Source organism: Rhinolophus sinicus, chromosome 16 (genome assembly GCF_057876585.1).
Source record: "Rhinolophus sinicus isolate RSI-liver-muscle chromosome 16, RSI-T2T, whole genome shotgun sequence".
NCBI classification, from domain to species: domain Eukaryota; kingdom Metazoa; phylum Chordata; class Mammalia; order Chiroptera; family Rhinolophidae; genus Rhinolophus; species Rhinolophus sinicus.
Window position 1 is genome coordinate 133,907,985 of NC_142516.1, and position 19,542 is coordinate 133,927,526.

Genomic DNA, 19,542 nt, shown 5'->3' on the forward strand with positions numbered 1-19,542 from the left:
ACCTCATCCCAGAAAGATTTGTTTCCAGGACACACAACATAATGTCCCCGTGTGTTATTCCCAAGGTAGTGTTTGAACAGGTCCATGTTAATGAGGAAATCAGACATGCTGATAGAGGAAAGGAGTCAAGCTATTCTCCCATACAAACTCATTTACCAAATGCTCACCTGTGAATAACACACCTTCTAATTTTCAAAGCTCTTTAAAATCTATTATTTGCTCTGTATAAGGGCCAGTGAGATACATTTATCCAATCTTAAATGACAGATGAGGAATCTGAGATTGAAAAGGATACTGGAGCTATCAAAGATTACATGATGAGGCAGAGTCAGGGCCTGGCTTCCTATCTCCTCACTCCTAGGCCAGTATTCTTTCTGCTATATTATATCAGTGGGTCAAGCCTGTAGATTCTGGCTGGGAATCTCAGGGTTAGAAGGACTTTCATGTCATCCAGGATAAACATGCAATGTCAGGACTTTAAATGTCATCTAGGCTAAGGTCGTTATGCCGGAACCCCCGCAGAAAATGCCCTGCCAAGTGGTTACCAGCTTCTACTTCAACAGTTCCCATAGCCACAAATTCCACCTTTAAGTATCTCTGAATATTAATAAACTCTTCCTTATCTGAAACTCAGATCTAACTCACTAATCTCCTCACTCATTGGTTATACATGTTGCTTCCAAACACACACGCATGTGAGCGCACACACACACACACACACACCATGAATCTTTCTTTCCTCTGACAGCCTTCCAAAATATTAACTCCTGAGTAATCATTATTCCATGCCTAACGACCCCTGCTTCCTCTACTCTCCCTCCAATGAGAGGATCTGCATGTCCTTCATTGTCCTGGCCTCTCACCTCTGAGTGTCCTCTAAATGATTCTCACTTTGTAGCAACTGACATGACTACGGCAACCTCAGTCGGGCCTCTGATGTGGGCAAAACCTCCATGCTGAGGTCTGTTGACCCTGTAAGAAGGTGGTGGGTCCAGTCTTCCTCATGCTTTCATCTCACAGCAGGATCTAGAAGAGCATGGAGAACAGAGATTCGGAAACACACTAACCAAGAACTAGAACTGGGTTTTGTTCCAGTGGCTCTGTCAAGCATTTCAGAAATTCCAGTAAACATGTACCCATCTGGAGAAGGCAACTCAAATGACAACTAATTCTGTAGGATACCCCGTTGATGCTTAACCAAGGTGCATCTTGAGTAGGAGGAGAGGTAATGATTCACAGGTACCAACTGCTCACCCTCATACAATGGAATAGTTTAGGAGAAGCAGTGAGTCATGCTGCAAGTATTTGTACCCAGAAATCACTATAGTTCAAGAGCCTATTATTCACGGAGGGGCAGCTTAAGCATCATACCGGAGCAGAGCAATTGCTTCTTTCTGGTATCTTGATTCAGTTGGTTGGATTTTATATGTTCTTTTGCTTTCCTTTTGTTTTCATTATAGAAGTAATTGGAAGCCAACCTGGTTGGTTAGGCAGAGCAGTTCCTAGATGTGCACAGGGCTTGGAGGGTGAAGTCCTTCAGGAATGGCTGCTGGGTCTGGCTGCAGGCAGCAAGGAAATAGGGCAGGTAGTCCTGACACTATTCCAGGAGCTGAAGAGGCTGCACCTGGTGGCTCAGGAAGCCCATGCCCTCAGTAATCTTTTCTGGTGCTTCTTGGTCTCTATCCTGTACTTGTAGTAACTGAGTTGTACTTGAGACCAGGCTTCCACCTACACCCTACTGGGAATCAGGTTCTTAATGTGTTCTTTATATTTGGTTTCCAGCGCAGTACTCTTGTCTTAAACAATGGTGCCCTGCCACACTCTTAAGAGCTCATCCTTTCCCTAGAACCCCAGGACTGCCACCAGGGCCTTGCTACCACCTACCAGACATTCCTGATGCCAGTAACCTGCTTGAACCTCTGCAGGATCTCTGTACCCAGGTTCTCCATTACTAGGTTCCACCCTCTTATCAAGCCCTCAAACCCTTACCCTATGCCACACCTCCCTATGCCTATCCTTTGCTTATAATTGCAGCTAATGACTCACCTCCTTCTAGCAGGATACATGGCTTCCTTTGCTCCTGTCAGCAGCCTAGTTGATACCACCCCAAGCCCAGGGACCAATTTAGCTTCCCAGGCCCTCCATTCTATCTGGTGCTGTCACTTTTCAAGATTCTTTCTGCTCAAAGCAGCTTCTGAGGAGAATGGGTGAGAGGATGAGTTTCAGAAGAGTGGTGTGCAGCCTGGGAACTCTGAGCTACATGAGAAAGAGGGATGCTGGCACAGGGAAACTAGAATCTGTTTCCCCCAACGGAAAACACAAGCTGTTAGTGCTACTCCCCGCCCCCACCCCCACTCCCAATCCCTTCTTGCCAACCCAGCAACCTGTTTCCTGTCACAGTGAGGACTGGCCAGCCAGCTCTGTGGACACCAAGACAAAGTCACTAAGTAAAGATTTCTGTTTAAGTGCTTTTGATTTTTCATTTGGAATATTGATGGCAACTAACAAATTATACCCAAGTTATATTTACAGCTCTGAGGGTATTTGAATTCAGGAAAACAAACTGGTGCTTGGTTATCTTGAGGATGTATTTAAATTCACGAAGAACTATTCTTGCCATGTGGTGATTTTTTTTTTTTTACAGAAATAATAGCTCTCCATTTGCTAATTAATGTGATAAACAAACGTATAGCTCCTTTTCCATCACTACTTCCAAAATTAAATTTAACTGCAATCCTCTGCTTTGGTAGAGAACAAATGGGCTAGTTGTTCATTCATGGAAAACAGGTGAAAAATGTCTAGTGACTATTTTTTTCAGGTGCTTCAAGAGATTTAAAGGTGAATAGGTTACAAGGTGAGTATCCAACCTTTTAAAGTGCAAGAATCAGGAGTTTCAACCAAGCGGCTGCTTATCAAATGCAAATACACAAAGTGTGCCCCCAAATAAGCTGAGCTTGTCAACAGATTTCATGTGTTTCGTAAACCCATCTTATATCTGAATGTCATAGCCACCTTTGCAAAAACAATATTCATAGTTAAACTAAGTAGAAAAATATAGTGAAAGATGCCTTGCTATTCTCTAGGTAAAGGAAGATCTTTTTCTTAAGAAAAACACTGCTGAGGATAAAAGCCAAGTATTGTTTTAGACATTCTCCAATTTCCAAAATACCATTTAAAAAAGAATTACACCCACGATTTATGCACGATTCATTAGACAGCAAGATAAAATGAACTGCTTGATTTTAATTGCATTGAAAGAGTAGGCATCATGAAATACACCCCCAGCTTCTTAGGATTATAACCTAGTCTAGTAACATCTTTACCACAATATAAACCCTTTCCAAATAGCCTACCTTGATTAAATTAGAATAGTATTTTTAGTTTCATGATTTGATAGACTTCTAAAGAATTTTTTTTAGGTAAGCACCTAGAAGGTCAAATGTTATCAATTTTTTTTTTGTTTTTTATTGTGAAAATAGGTTTGAATCACTGGATCCCCTATGAAAATGACAGGAATGTCATCTCATAAAGTAGATGAAATATATTTGCGACAATATGGATGGACCTTGGATGCTAGGTGAAATAAGTCATATGAAAAAGGACAAAAACCGTATGATTTTACTCATAAGTGGAATATAAAACAAACAAACAAAAAAGAAATAAATGAACAAACAAAACAAAACACAAACTCATAGATGCAGACAACAGATTGGTGGTTACCAGAGGGTTGGAGGGTGGGAGAGAGGATGAAATGGGTAGAGGAGGTCAAATGCACATGATGGATAGAAACTAGACTTTTGGTGGGGTACACCTGAAACTTATACAATGTTATTAATCACTGTTACCTCAATAAATAAATAAATCCTAATGGATTAAATTTATAGCCAATAATATTTAACATCTGAAAACAAGGGTTCAAGATTAATGTTTAAAACACCATATCTATATTTTCTTAGTCAAAATAGAAAATTTTCTTAAGAAAACAACAGTTATCTACAAACAAGAATATTTTTGGAAACGACAGTTCTCCTCCTCTCCACCCCCACCAAGGTAAGGACAGGATGACGCCGTGCGTTATACAGGCCTACGCGGGGAATGTGCCCGATACACACATACTCTCCATTATACATACTGATTACAGACCGAAGCTAGGGAAGAACACTGTTCTTTGCATAATATGTATAATATCTTACATAATATGTAGTAAGTATGACAGACAACACCTTCAGAAGATGCAAGCTGCTGAATTACTAACCTGAAGGAACAAGGCTGAGAATGAGCACCTGCTATTGGATTTAATGGTCTATGACAATGAGGTGTTCTGGGCTACCTGCCCCTCCCTTTAGGTTTGGAAGGACAGCTACCATTTGTCTCTGATTCTGGCAGCTGCCTCTGAAGCAGGAGCAGGGTAAAGGGGACAGACAAACGGCTTGAAATTCAGTATCTCCCCGCAATTACTGTTCACACACATACCTGTGGTCTTTAGTGGAGTTTTCTCTCCTAGCAACAGTTTTAACCTTTTGGCATGGATTTTGCCTTGATAATGTGAGTCAGCCACCACCGCTGAGGTAAAAGACATGTTACAGAGTGTGCAGCATTTGTTCTTATCCACCATATCAGCATCACTTCCCTGCCAGGGAGGAAGAAAAAAATAACATTAAAGAGAATTCCAAGTCCTAAGATTTCTTTTATCCCATTCCATTCTGTTGCAAATGAGATTGACCACAGACTTCCTTATTGAAATGTCTAGTTTCTGTTCTGCAGTCACTCTTTTCCTTTATGAAAAATCATCATAAAAAAAAACTTACGCAGACACCTGAATCTGAATAATACTGAATGTCAACTATAATTTTACATATATATATATATATGTGTGTGTGTAAAATTATAGTTGACATTCAGTATTACTATATATATATAATATATATATTATATATTATATATATATTATATATTATAATATATATATATATATATATATATATATATATATATATATATATAATCATCACGGGATGTGGAGTACAGCATAGGGAATAGAGTCAGCGTTATTGTAACAGCTATATACGATATCAGGGGGTAGTAGATTGGGGGAGGGGAGTTATCACTTTGTGAGGGGTGTAAAGGTCTAACTGTTACATTATGTTTTTGTACACCAAAAGTAATAAAATAAATAAAACCTTACTCAGTTACTGACTTTACTGCACATGTATTTAGTGGCTGCTATTGCCAGGCAGGACAAGTGCACAGATATGAGTTAGCTGCAGAAAAATGGGGCCCACAATTAGGTGAGAACACATTGTGTCTGGCACCACGAGGAAAAGTCTCTAATTGCACTTGTTATACTCATTAAAGCAGATAAAATATCCGAGTTTAGATGGCCTAAATTATTTAGTAGAAATTATCATTTGACATTCAGCTCGGCATTTGACCAGTTTTAGCCTCACCACGCTACAAGGCCATGTGTTCAAAAATTTTTTAAAAGATTTATTTAAGGAATTAACATTTTTCATAATTAACTCGAATATGTATTGTAAAGCTATGATGACCATGCTGGCTGAATTTTCTAGGAGAGTTTTTATAATTTTCCTTTTCTTCAGGAAGGTGATTAGTTAAACTCTGCACAAAATACTTAAATCCAGCTTGATTTTTATTCTTTTGTAAGATGATAAAAATGAATCATGAGTCAGAAAAAACTAAATCCTTTGTCAGACCATGTGACCAGGCTATTGGGAACATAGATCATCAATTACCTATATATGCAAGGGGAAGATTAATCCATTGGCTCCTCTTCTGCCTACTTAGAAATTGAGGGTAAAGTGGACTCTCAGATAAGGAGTTAATCTATTCCTTAACAGAACAGCAATAGCAAAGCACCTCTTTGTTAAAGAAGCAAACCCAGGATAAGTATCTGGTCCCACAATAGGAACTTCTTTTACTCCCAGCAAGCCCAGAGCACGCAATATAAAATGGCATGGGGAGAAGGATGAGGGTGGAGAGGGGATGGAGAAAGGGAACTACCCTGTGTGTTTTTCTGCATAATAATATGTCCAGACTGCTGGAGAAAGTGTTGCCTTGCAAATTATGTGGCAGTGAGAAAACTCTTTCCTCCTTAAGGCATTAGTCTGTCATTTCTCTGATAATTAGTTAGTCCTTGGGAGGAGTGGTGTGTGTGAGTGTGTGTGTGTGTGTGTGTGTGTGTGTGTGTGTGTGTGTGTTCCAGGAGGCTGGCCTGTAGTTCAGGGGAAAAAGGGAAGGAAGAGACTTCAAAAGGGATTCCGTGTGATTTGAAGTTACAAAGCCCCACCTACTGCAATTTAGTCTCTTGAGCTAAGAATATTAGAATGCCCCCACTTTATTACAGTTAATGATTGAGATCTTAGGAAGTGTACTGCTACGGGTTGGGGGGTCAGTGAGAGAAAACAGATCCTATGGAGAGAGGAAAGCTTTCTCAGAGGTCCTCTCCTGGAGAGGGACTAACTTTAGGGCAGGACACCTGGGTAGGCACTGTGGCTGTGTCCACTGAATATTCCCTCACTGAGGGTTTAAGGTTGATATGTTTTGAATTTTCCCCTCAGTACAAAAAAGAAAAAAATCCATAAATATTTTTATACCCTTGTGTGATACACTGTGGAGACTGACTGGGCCAGGCAGTATAAAAGGATTTGGTTTCCCCTCACCTATATCTCCAATCAAGCCTAGAAGATGCCAAGAACCCATGGAGGGAGTATAGCCCAAGAATACCAGGAAATGGCAAATCAAGGAGTTATTGATGGGTTCAAGCTCAGTAAATCAGGAGTGGATAGCTCAGGAGGGATGAAAGACCAAACGGGTACCTTGCCACTATGTGCTAAAAGATATCAGTTCTACACTAATTTATTACAAAAAAAAAAAAAAAAAAAGGAAGGTTGTCAAGGTCAAAGTAGATGCTTGGATGACCCATTTATTACCTATGTATGATGACATGTATATTAAGGTATGTAATTTTTCTTAAAATTAGGCACAAGATCATAAGCCAAAGTTTAACCCACAATCTATACCCATTTTGAATCCATGCACCCCTTCTGCTACTTCCAGTGAAAGTACCAGTCAAGCCTGGACTCAGAAACCAGTCCTTCTCTCACTGTAGCTCTAACATGTAGACATTTCTAAAGCAAGGCTGGAACCCAGAAACAGGAGCTGGTATCATTATAGTAAATATACTCAGAACTAGTTTCCAGAGCAAAGAATTGCCCTTAAAATGGATAATAATCAATGGATTTGTGGCATTCATTCAACACATTTTAAAGAACCTACTAAATATGTTAAATTCTGTGTTACATAAACATGACTCTGCTCCTTGTTATCAAGGACATTGGAACCAGTAGGATTGGAGAAAGCAGACAGAAAATAAAAGGAAAGTATTATAATCAAGGAAACAGAATCTTCTCTTGGGTTCACACTCTCCCAATTGTAAAGTAAAAGACCATTAATATAATTTAAGCCAATTTGTGTGGATTTTCATCCTCAAGCCTCTCTCATGTCCGGAATGCCCTTCCTCATCACTTCTTATCTAAAACAGACTTTCCAGAATCTGTCTTCATGCCTCAGTTCAGTCATCACTTATTGAGGTGGAGATTCTTCTGACACCTCTTCTGTCCTGCAGAAGTGAACACTGGCCTTCAGGTCTTCTATCTGTCCTGTATACCTGTTTTATAATAGAACACCAATTATTACATTTAGGTGTTTTCATATTTCCCTCATGAGCCAACAAAATTTCTTTAAGATCAAGGAAATTGTCTCATTGATATCAAAGCCCCAGCACTTAGCACAATGCTTTCCACACAAAGAAACTAATGAATGAATAAAGATTGGTTTGTGGGGTGAATAAATTTACATGACATAAAAGTCAAAAGAGGAGGCAGGTAATACATGGAAGTCTAGTTGTCACCCCAAATCTTTCAGACTCATAGGAAGATGGCCAGAAAAATAACCAAATGTATCGACAATTTATAAACTAACTTGAGGGTTCAAGTTGGGGAACATTTCCCAAAAATTTATGTTCATCATAGTTTTTGTATATATTCTTAGATTTCTGCTTTCCTGGGCAATCTCATTCACATCATCATATAGAAGAATCAAAGAATATTAGAAGAAGAGAACCAATTGCAAGTAAATATTATGGAATGTACTCATGCCATAGGTGTAGAAGAGGGACCAAGAAAGTTTAACTACCTAACAATAGAAGGGCGATGATGCTCTGAGAAGTTAGGTAGCCTTTGAGGCCATCAAGATATGCTTACGGGATATTTCACTAAAGGAGCCAATGTAATTTACATGATGCAATTATAAATATCACCAATTCTGACTACTCTAATGACCCTACTGTAAAAACAACTACCTAGAAAAAAATCTCGTTATTAACCAAGTGCCTGAAAAGTGCGAGAATTTAATTGTATATTCTTAGCTATGTAAATCCCAAATTAATGGCTCCTTGCAGCTACAGATCATATAATCTGTATTGGTGTCTCCCACTGCACCCAGAGCAATGTTGATAGATGGCCCAGGATAGAACTCCATAAAGTTTGATGAACTGACCTCAATATTTAAAGTTTCTGGCTTAAAGAACTGAGAACGGCCCCAAGCTATCAAGTAAATGAAGAGGGAACCTAAGATTGTCTTAAAATGGATTTCAAACTGGAGGCAATAATTAAATCAGACTTTTTCAGTGCAGTGTTCACATTGCTGAAACAAAGAAAAAAAATATTTGTGGAGTATCCTAAGGCTGCTTATTCAAAGCATTTTGCAAAGTTAAGAAGTTTTCAGAAGAATTCAGTCAGTGAAAAACCCTGGATGATTCTGGCCAGAAATCAGGCCTTTCTCGCTAAGATTTTTTTTTTCTTAATTCAGAGCATTGCCTTCATTCTCTTATACTTTAAGTGAACATAAAAAGCCTAAAAGGTATTTATTCAAAAAATATACTACATCTCAGTAAGAACAGTGAGAATCTATTGTACTTCAGCCACAAGTCTCTCTCTCTCTCTCCCTATTAACCCCCCAGCTCAGCATGATGGAAGCGTCATCCTGCTTGGATGGGGTCAAGAAAATAGAACTCCCTCACCCATCATCTCCCAGTTAAGGGATATCAGGATGGGAAATCCCCCAAAATTAATCACATTCCCTTCAACTCCAAGACACAGAAGCTAAATTCCTGGTAATGTAGCCAAGAGATCAGGTACTCTCTTCTTCTACCCACCATCATACATATGACAGGAACTCTATCCCAGGCACAGCAAGTCAAGAACATTGGAACTCTGTCCTTGCCCCAGCTCACTTGTAGGACAGAGGTTCCATGCCAGGAGGGACAATCTGAGAAGACCAGAGGCTACCACCTCTGCCCAGCTAATAAAGCAGGGCTTTTACTCAGTGGCACAGGCCACTGTCCCTGTGCCCAGCTCTGGAGGAGCAACACAGAGTTTTTTTCTATAAGAACAGATGAGAAAGAGGAAGTGCATAAGAACAGAAAGCCTGTAAACTTTACTTGAAATAGAGTGGGGGAAAATTTAAATTTGAGGGTGCTCTCAAAAACAATGGGGATTTTGGTGGTAACCAATTAGGGCCAGCTGATAGCTCCATGAGAGCCTAAGCTAAACCATAAGCCAGCTATTTTTCCAGAGAAAACCAGGAAAAGAGACAGTTAAGGAGAGATTTCCTGGAGTCTGAACAAATTTCAAAGATTTGTCTCAAAACTTAACCCTACAAAAAGGACTGAATTTAATTGGGTCATATTATGGAGAATTTATATCCTAAAGCATTGACAAGAACAATAGAGCAATCATACAACAATTAGTAGAAGCTAAATGCTAGGTGTGATTCCAGCAGAGGTAGATTAGTTAACTGAGAAGATCAGAGAAAGAGACTTTCAAAGGGAGTCCTGAAAATGCCACTGTCATTCCACAGTGACCATGCATACTCCTATGGTAGCACCTCTGACAATGACATTGGTGACTGCATATCATGAAGGAGACAGACATTATTAAAATAGTCTAGCCAAGACATTGGACAAATAAATGAGCAAACAATAACAAAACAAGCCCTGAAGGATGATGGAATCATTATGCAGCATTTTTGCAATATAGTACCTAAAATATCCAGTTTTTAACAACAGCAAGAAACTTACAAAATATACCAAAAAGTAAAATAAAAAACAGGAAAGTTTAATGCATACACAAGAAAAAAAAAAAGAGGACCCAGATGACCCAGATGTTAGATTTAGCTGGCAAAGAATTCAAAGCAATGTCAAAGACTTCAAACAATCATAAATGTGTTCAAAGAATTAAAGGAAATTATGTTTAAAGAAGTAACGGAATGCATGATGCCAATACATTATCAAATAGAAAATATCAAAAAAGAAAAAAGAATCAAATAGAAATTTTGGAGTTAAAAAGTATAACTGAAATGAAAAATTCACTTTAGAGTGTACTCAGCAGTAGATTTGAGCTTGCAGAAAAAAGAATCAGTAACTTCAAGATACATCAATAGAGATTATGCAGTTCAAAGAAGAGAGAGAGAAAAGAATGAAGTTGAACAGAGCCTCAAAGAAATGTGGAACACCTTTAAAAACACCAACATATGCATAAAATAGGAGTATAAGAAAGTGAAGAGAAAAATAAAGGAGCAGAAAAAAATATTCAAAGAAATAATGACAGAAAACTCCCCAAATTTGAAGAAAACACTCATCTACACACCCAAGGATTTCAACAAAATTTAAGTAGAATAAGTGCAAAACGATCCACACCTAGATACATCATAGTTAAAATACTGAAAGCCAAAAACAAAGGGAAATTTTTGAAGAAGCAGAGAAAAACAACACATCTCATACAAGGGAACCACAATAAGATTAACAGCTGACTTCTCGTTAGAAACAATGGAGGCCAGAAGACAGTGTGATGATTTATTTAAAGTGCTGAAAAGATTATAAACTAAGAATCTCATAGCCAGCAAAATTATTTTTAAAAAATGAATCTGAATAAAGACATTTAGAGATTTTTTTTTTAAACAGGAAGAATTTGTTACCTTACCAAAAATACTAAAGGAAGTTCTTCAGCAGAAAGTGACATCAAACAATAATCTGAATCACATGAAAAACAAAACAAAATAAAAAACAAAGAGCACCACTAAAAATAAGCATGTAATTATAAAAAGCAGACTATGTGCATATGTCTTCTTTCTTCTCCTAACTAATTTTAAAAGTATATTTCACACGTATATATTTGTCTAGTTGGGCCAATAACATACAGAAATATAATGTATTTGAGAATAATATCACAAAAGAGGTAGGTGGGAGCAAATCTGTACTTGAGTAAGGAAATGACATTGTTTCTAACTAAAATACACAGGAAAAAATTATGATAACCATAAAGGGTAAATAAAAAATTTACTACACTAAAATATACACTGCTCTCATTTTCTCAGTTCCTTTAAAAGATATAAAATTATGTAAAATAATTATAACAATATATTGTTGGGTAACATACAGATGTAACATAGATCACAATATTAGCACAAAAGTGGGGAAGAGAGAAGACAGCCAAACAGGAGTAATATTTCTATATCTGACAAAAATTAAGTTAGTTTAAATCTTAAATAGAGTTTGATAAGTTGAGATGTATGCGGTAAGCTCTAGAACAACCATTAAAGAAATAATTTAAAGTGATATAGTGAAAAATCACAAAAGGAATTAAAATGTTGCAATACAAAATATTTTCTTAATGTAAAAGAAAGTACTAAAGGAGAAACAAGGGGGGGAAAGTCATAATTCATTTAGAAAATAAAAGTAAAATGGTAGACTAAATCCAGCTACAGTACAGTAAGACTAAATGTGAAAGTATGATACAATCTAATCAAAATAGAGTAAGACTGGACCCCTCCCCAAAAAAACTGACTGATCTATATGTTGTATAGAAGAGACACACTTTAGATTCAATGATACAAATGGGTGAAAGTAAAGGAATGAAAAGATGTATCAGGCAAACAGCATCCATAATACAGCTGTAGCAGCTATACTAATATCAGACAAAATAAAATATTGAAACAAAAATTATTGCTAAAGATAAAGAGGGTTGTTTTATAATGATTAATATGCCAAGTCCTTGGGAAGATATAACAATTATATACACACATGCACATAACTAGAGTTACAAAATACATGAAGCAAAAGCGGAAAGAATTGAAGGTAGAACTAGATAATTATACAGATGTCTGTTGGACCTAGTTGTTTTAAGTTTTCTCTTTTCTTCAATTTTCTTATTGATCTTCTGCCTAGTTGTTCTGTCCATTATTGAAAGTGCAGCATCAAAGTCTCCCACTATTATTGAAAATGACCCAAATTAAAAAATGGGCAGAGGATCTGAATAGACATTTCTGTAAAGAAAATATACAAATAGCCAATAAGAACATGAAAAGATTTTAAATATCATTAACGATCAGGAAAATGCAAATCAAACAAGCTACCACTTCATAACCACTAAGAAGGCTAGAATCAAATATATGAGTAATAAAAAGTATTAGCAAGGATGTGGAGAATTAGGAACCATCACATTGGAAAATCATCTGGAAGTTCCTCGAAACTTTAAACATAAGGTCACCATATGACCTGGCAATTCCACTTCAAGGTATAGTCAATCTTCATTATTAACAGATATGTATTTGCAAATTTACTGACTTGCAAATATTTATTTGTAGACCCAAATCAATGCTTGTGGCATTTGTGTGATCATTCATGGATACATGTGAACTGGCAAAAAAATTGAGTCACCTAACACACCTATTCCCAGCTAAGGCCGAACAAAGCGATGGTCTGCCTTGTTTCACGTCTCAAAATGTAAATGTGTTCTTTTCATGGTCTACTTAGTTCCAGATTTTTTGCGTTTTTGTTAGTGATTTTGCTGCTTAATATGACCCCCAAGGGCAATGCTAAGCTGCTGCATAGTGTTCCAAAGCACCAGAAGATTGTGACGTACTTTACAGAGAAAATACATGTGTTAAATAAGCTTCATTCATGCATGAGAAATAGTGATGTTAGCTGTAAGTTCAATGTTAATCAATAGTGTATATTCAGAAGAAGAAAGAGGAAATTTACTGATGTGTCTGTGAAAACATTCCGGAAAGTTCTAAAATGACATCCATAGTGCATGGTGAAGCTATAGAAAAGTGGCTAAGTTTGTGGATTTATGAGATAATGACTGATAGGAAATGCATAATGGACAGCATTGTTATGAGGCTAAAAGCCAATGAAACTTACCATATTACCCAGATAGGAAAACGTTAAACCCTTTTCAGCTAGTGTTTTATTATAAAGAAATACTACATGTAATCAATTATTTGTAAGAAATGTATATTAATTAAGGCATCTTTAAACAGAAACACACATAAAACAAGGTTATGTATTGAACAGTGTACAAAAGTCTTCTGATCAGCAGCTCTCAAGCACTTAACCCTGTATTTCCACTGGGAGCAGTGGCTCAGTATTTGCTACCACTACTTCAGTGTTGGTGACTTTGTAGAACGTAACTACCATGAAAAACTGAGACTCAAACGCATATCTCATTCCAGAGAAATAAAAATACATGCTCGTGAAAAAACTTGTACATAAATATTCATAGCAGTATCCTTCATAATAGCCCAGAAGTGAAAACAATCCATATGTCCATCAAGTGAAGACCAGGTAAATAAAATGTGCTATATACATACAATGGTCTATTATCAGCAATAAAAAGAATAAAGTACTGATACATGCCGCAACGTGGATGAATCATGAAAATGTTATGCTACTTAGCCAATCATGAAAGACCATATATTGTAGGATTCCTTTTATATGAAATGTTCAGAAAAGGAAAATCTATAAAGACAGAAAGTCGATTAGTGATTGTCTAGGAGTAGGGGGTAGGGAGGGAGAAGTCAAGGAAAATGGGGAGCAACAGTTAATGGGTAAAAGATTTCTTTTTGGTGATGACAATGCTGTAAAGTTTATTTTGGTGATGGTTACACAACTCTGTGAATAAACTAAAAGCCCTTGAATTGTGCACTTTAAGTATGTAAATTGTATAAATTATACCTCAATAAAGCTGTTATAGACAAAGCCTAAGAGATGCATTTAAATGATTTCAAAAGCCCAAAGAAATACTGAAATTTGAAGCATAGTTTTCTGTTTTCTTTTTCTTTTTTCTGGGCATCAGAAAGGGGGAGATGGTGAGAATATTTTTTGTGTGTGGGTTTCCCTTGTTGTATGTAGAATTCCTTTGATCGCTGGCTTGACATCCTTGGAATTCTGACCACTGGTGTTTATTTTGGCTAAAGACATGTCATGGCTATACTGCAACTGCAGCCACGACTGAGCTACACCTAAAGACATGAGCTATCTGACACCTCCTGGTAAAGGCAGAAATAATAATACCTCTTGGCACATACCCTGGAGTAAGACTAAATGTCCAAACAGTGCAAATATTTCCAGTGTTACGCGTGTTGTTGTTTATAGTATGGTATTTAATTTTGAAAAGACACAGTAAGCACGAAGAATTCTGTTCTCCCCTCTCACTTCACTGGGGCCTAAAAACCTAGAACATATGATTCCTGACTAACTGCAGGGTCCTAAGTAGTCTCCCCTCTCATGTATTCTGGTCCCCTCCACTTTACTCAGGCTGTTCTCTCCCCTCCCAACTTATTCAAATCAAATCCAGATGTCAAGGTCCATTTTATCCAGTCCCTTCAGAACTGCTGAGACCTTCATCCACATCTTTGTTACTGACCTCTCTTAGTCCTTAACATTTTTGCCACAGTTTAGATTAGGTCCTGTCCTTTAATTGTTTTATTAGCATTTTTTTTTAGGATTGTCTCTCCAAAAACATCTTGAAGGCAAGAACTTTAAGAATTACTGTCCCGCCCTTTTGCCCTGCCCCCCACCCTCAATCTCCAGTGCCTGCCATACGTCTGGATACACAGAAGAGACTCAGTAAACATGAAATAAATTGTTACTGAATGAGTAACTTGAAGTGGGCTTCCATTAAGTAATTCTAACTCAGTCACATAAGTTTTCCACATAAAATAATCTCTCCCTTGTCCTCTTAGCAATGTCTTGCTTTGTTTCAGGAAAAGGTCAATTAGCATAAAGTTCATACTCAATAATGAAATGAAGATAGTGACAAGGGCATGCTATTGTGTGTTTGCCTACATAAGAACGATGTGTTGTGCTGGCTAGAAAGATGGGTGATATCCAGACATCCCACAGAGAAGCTGCAGTGTCTGTATCTGCAGAGTCTACATTAAAGCTGGCATGAACCTTGTGTTCCAGAGTTAACTGGAGAATATATATATATACACCCTGTCACTTGGATAGAAACAATCTACTTTTGTGGATGAAAACTCTCAATTTCCAAAGTATTGGGGAAAATGGTTATTTTGACAATAAAGGAAAGAGAAAGGGAAGATCTCTATTCAAGAGGGATTTAGAATTTGTGTGCCTTTGGTATTTGGAAGGCATTGATTTGTGTTTCAGTCACTAGAGAAATATTTAAACAGATGGTAACAGTACTTACAAGACCCCAAAAGGGAGAAATTAGCCAGAGCTCCTGAGAGAGAACAAATACATAAGTTAGATAAGCCCCACTAACACGGAGAAGTAGCTAATAATGATGTCACAATAAATAGATGTGTCAGAGAGAACAAAGGTGGTACAAGAGGCAGGTGGGAAGAGAGGGGAAAAAATGTTGAAAAAACTCGAAGATCTCAAAACCTACAAAATGAAAAGTGATATTCCCTGCTTGAGACATCACTTTAAGATTGGATAAAGATGAGGGAATGGCAAAATTGGAATGACATCCATACCAGAAGATTTTCCTTCAGAGCAGCACTATTTGCTCTCATCCTCCACACCCTCAGACTCCACAGTATCAGCATAGCTGCCATTTTCTGACAGTCCTATGTGCCAAGCATCGCATTAGGTGCCTTATATATTTCACCACACTTATTTTTTCATAATAACCCTAAAATAGGCTTAGGATTTCTTCCTCTTTCCTTTTTCCTCATCCTCTGAATTCAATCCGTCAGCAAATTCTGTCACCCGTCCTCCAATTATATCCCCAAACTGTCTACAGCTATTTCTCAGTACACTTTTATATTCTTTTCCCCATCACTCATGTTCAAGCCTGAGTCCCTCTCCATTGCATGCCCTCTGTTACATTCTTTATAGCACTTATTTCACATTCTAAAATTTCATAGTTTAGATATTTAAATTTACTTATTTATTATCTGTCCCTTACCACTAAATTATTCAGTATTATATGCCCAGTATCTAGAACAGCATGATTCTATAGTACATACTATAAGCCACAAATATGGCCACATTTAAATTTTCTAATAGACATGTTTTAAAAATAAAAAGAAACTGTAAAATCAGTTTTACAAAACATTTTGTTTAGTCCAATACATCCAAACTATTGTGCTTTCAACATATGTTCAACCTAAAAATTATTAATGAGGTATTTTATATTCATTTTCTCATAATAAGACTTTGAAATGGGGTATATATTTCATACTTATAGCACATATCAATACAGATTATCCATGTTTTGAGTGCTCAGTGGATCCATGTGGCTAGTGGCTACGGGGTTGGACAGTGTAGCTTTAGAACATAGTGAGTAATTATTAAATATTAGGTGAATTAAAAATGAATGAATAAATGAAGGAGTCAGTGAAGAAATAAGTGAATAAATCCCCATTTTTACAGATCAGGAAAATGAAGCCCAGAGTGTCTAAATAAATTCTTCAATGTGTCATACTTTTAGAACGTGATGCAACTGATTTTTTAATCCTTTCCTATCTAAATTCAAGGTGGTGCTACTTCCATTACACAACACTGGCATCTTAGGTCAGTTTTCTCATCAAAAACTTTCAAGGGTTCTTTACTGCCTAAAAATAAATTCCTTATCATGACAGTTAAATTCTGTTAAAATCTCTCAACACACAATTCTAGTCTTTTCTCTCACCACTGCTTTTCAAAAATAATATGCTCCAACCAAACTGATTTTTTCAAGGTCAGGACCACCAAGAAGACTACTAAGAGAGTGTCCTGAAATCCCACCTCTAAATTTTTTTGATTCCATCTCTGGCTGCTAACCCTTGTCAGATTCTGCAGGTGAATAAAGATTAAGTTCTTAGGTCTCATTATTGTATCAGGTGGAGAGCAGTAATATTCTCCGCTAGCACAGGCTCCTTTCTTACCCATCTTTCTAATGCTGCCCTAGCACAGTGTTTGGAACATAGTAGCTTAAAAGTTTCTTGAAGAAGTATGAAGGGAAAAATGATCTGATGAATGAACTCACCCTATCCTCCAACTATGTTGAGTATACTCTTACAGATTTTTGTTCACATGGCTCCATCCAACTTGAATTCCTCAGTCTCTCTCCTCAGCAAGGGTCACTCAAATGCCATCTCCCTCATCAAGTCTTCTCCAGCACTCCTCAGCACAAAGAGATTTCATCTTCCCTCACACCCACAGAACTCCACCTAGTCTTCTCTCCACACACAACACCATCTAGTGTATATTTTATTATTTTAAATGAAATTTAAATTATTTGAGCTAAAAAAAATCTATTATCTCCAGCTCCCAGCATAGTGTTTTGTGTGATGTGGTATGAAAAATCACGGAACGTTAAATTAAAGAGGAGCAGATTTGGAGAGGGAAAATGCTGGTTTAAGCCCTGGCTTTAAATGTACTTATTGTCCTTATTGATTCTGAAATTCCTTCCCTGTTATGTGGAAGGACAAATAAAATTTGCCCTGTCCATCTATTTATGAGACAAAAGTCAGGATAAACAGAACGCAGTATATAAAACCATGCTTTGTAATTTGGAAAGTGCTATGCAAATTTTATTTCTATGTATTAAAATGAACTAAAGAAGGATGCATATTACCTTATTTTATCTTCTTCATGGAGCTTACTTATATCTGACATTTCCTCACTCATTTACCAGTGTATGTGTTTAATATCTATCTTCTACCATTATAATGTAAGCTTCTTGAGGGAAGAAACTCTATTTTGTTCACAGCTATATCCTCAGTGTCAATAAGAAGACCTGTCATAAGCCATTCAATAAATATCTGTGCTGACTGATTAAAAAAATACATACACACAAAATAAAATGAGGATTCTGAGAAGATTTTGGCATCAGTGATACAGTTTGTCAATTTCTCTAACTACCTAAATAAAACCAGGATTGGATGGCCAAACAAAAAACCCATGGACAATATAATAAAATAGGTGACAAGGCTATGAACCTCAAAATAAAAGCAAACGAAAATAAAACAATGAGAGTCCTAAGACCTGTATAGTATCAGCATCGATGCAGGAAAATAGAGTGAAGCAACTGGGCACCTGTTACAATAGCATTCCTTAAAAATATTTTTCAAAAGCCTATTTGGTCACCTTAGCAGAGTAATACTGAACCAATTCTTTAATTAAAAAATTGGAATCAGGAGATCCAAGATGGCGGCATAGATAAATGTGCTTGTTTCATCCCATGAACACATCAAAATTATTACTAAATTATAGAACAATCAACCTAGAGAACCATCTGAAGCCTAGCTGAACAGAAGTTTTATAACTAAGGATATAAAGAAGAAGCCACGCCGAGACTGCTAGGAAGGGCAAAGACGTTAACCAGCTGGTCCTGCACCCAGGTGTGGTGGTTGAAAATCAGGACAAATATCTCGGCCAGAGATTCCCCATGAAGGAGCAGGAGTGAGTGACCCCAGCCCTCCACACCAGGCTCCCCAGCAAGGAGTACTGATGCTGGGAAGAGGAGCACCCACAACTTCTGCCTGTGAAACCATCCAGGTGGGATGGAAGGCTGTGGGAAACCCAGACATCTTCTGAAAGGGCCAGCACAGGCACTCACCCTGGGCTTCAGTGGAGAGACAGTGACTCTGGGGCATCAGAGACATATGGGGAGAGACTGAGTTGTGTAATTTCAGGCAGGACTGGAGGAACAGTCCCTATTTCCCTGTGTGGGGCCCTCTCTCTGTGAGGCCGGCAAGTGTGGGCCATCTTTCCTGTGATGAGCCTATCTCCTCTAGCCAAATCTTAATCTGATTGACCTGGTGAGCTCCTCTGCTGCACCCTGCTGACTCACTGAAACCCTGCTACAGCTAACTTGCATACCACATGAGGCATTATCAACAGCTAAACCTTACGGGAACTGGCAGGTAGCCTCAGAGTGTCCTGGCTTTTTGTAGAGCTAACCCAAATCTGGAACTGGTGATAGCTGTCCTCAGTTCACAGCGTGGTCTCTCCCACGTGCCTCCAGGTCCAGCACAGGCAGCAACTAACTGTAGATTACTTTGTAGCTCCTATCAGGTACTTCTCAGCCATCACAGGCAGTGGCTGAACTGAGCATATACCAGAGCCCCTCCCAAGAGGCTCCAGAACCAACATACTTGGAAATTGGCTTCAGATCACAGCAGAGCATCACCCAATTAGCCCCAAAAGTTGCACACACAAAGCGTGGT

General features: G+C 37.8%; 1 protein-coding gene across 3 annotated transcripts in view; it reads right to left on the bottom strand.

Moving 5' to 3' along the window:
- ZMAT4 (zinc finger matrin-type 4) overlaps positions 1 to 19,542 on the bottom strand; it is a 328,792-nt gene that overhangs the window by 137,120 nt on the left and 172,130 nt on the right. For all 3 annotated transcript variants that reach the window (XM_088793577.1, XM_088793575.1, XM_088793576.1), the window contains one exon: positions 4,474 to 4,630. In XM_088793577.1, coding sequence (XP_088649703.1) covers positions 4,474 to 4,630 — 157 coding nt within the window. The remainder of the gene's footprint in view (positions 1 to 4,473; positions 4,631 to 19,542) is intronic.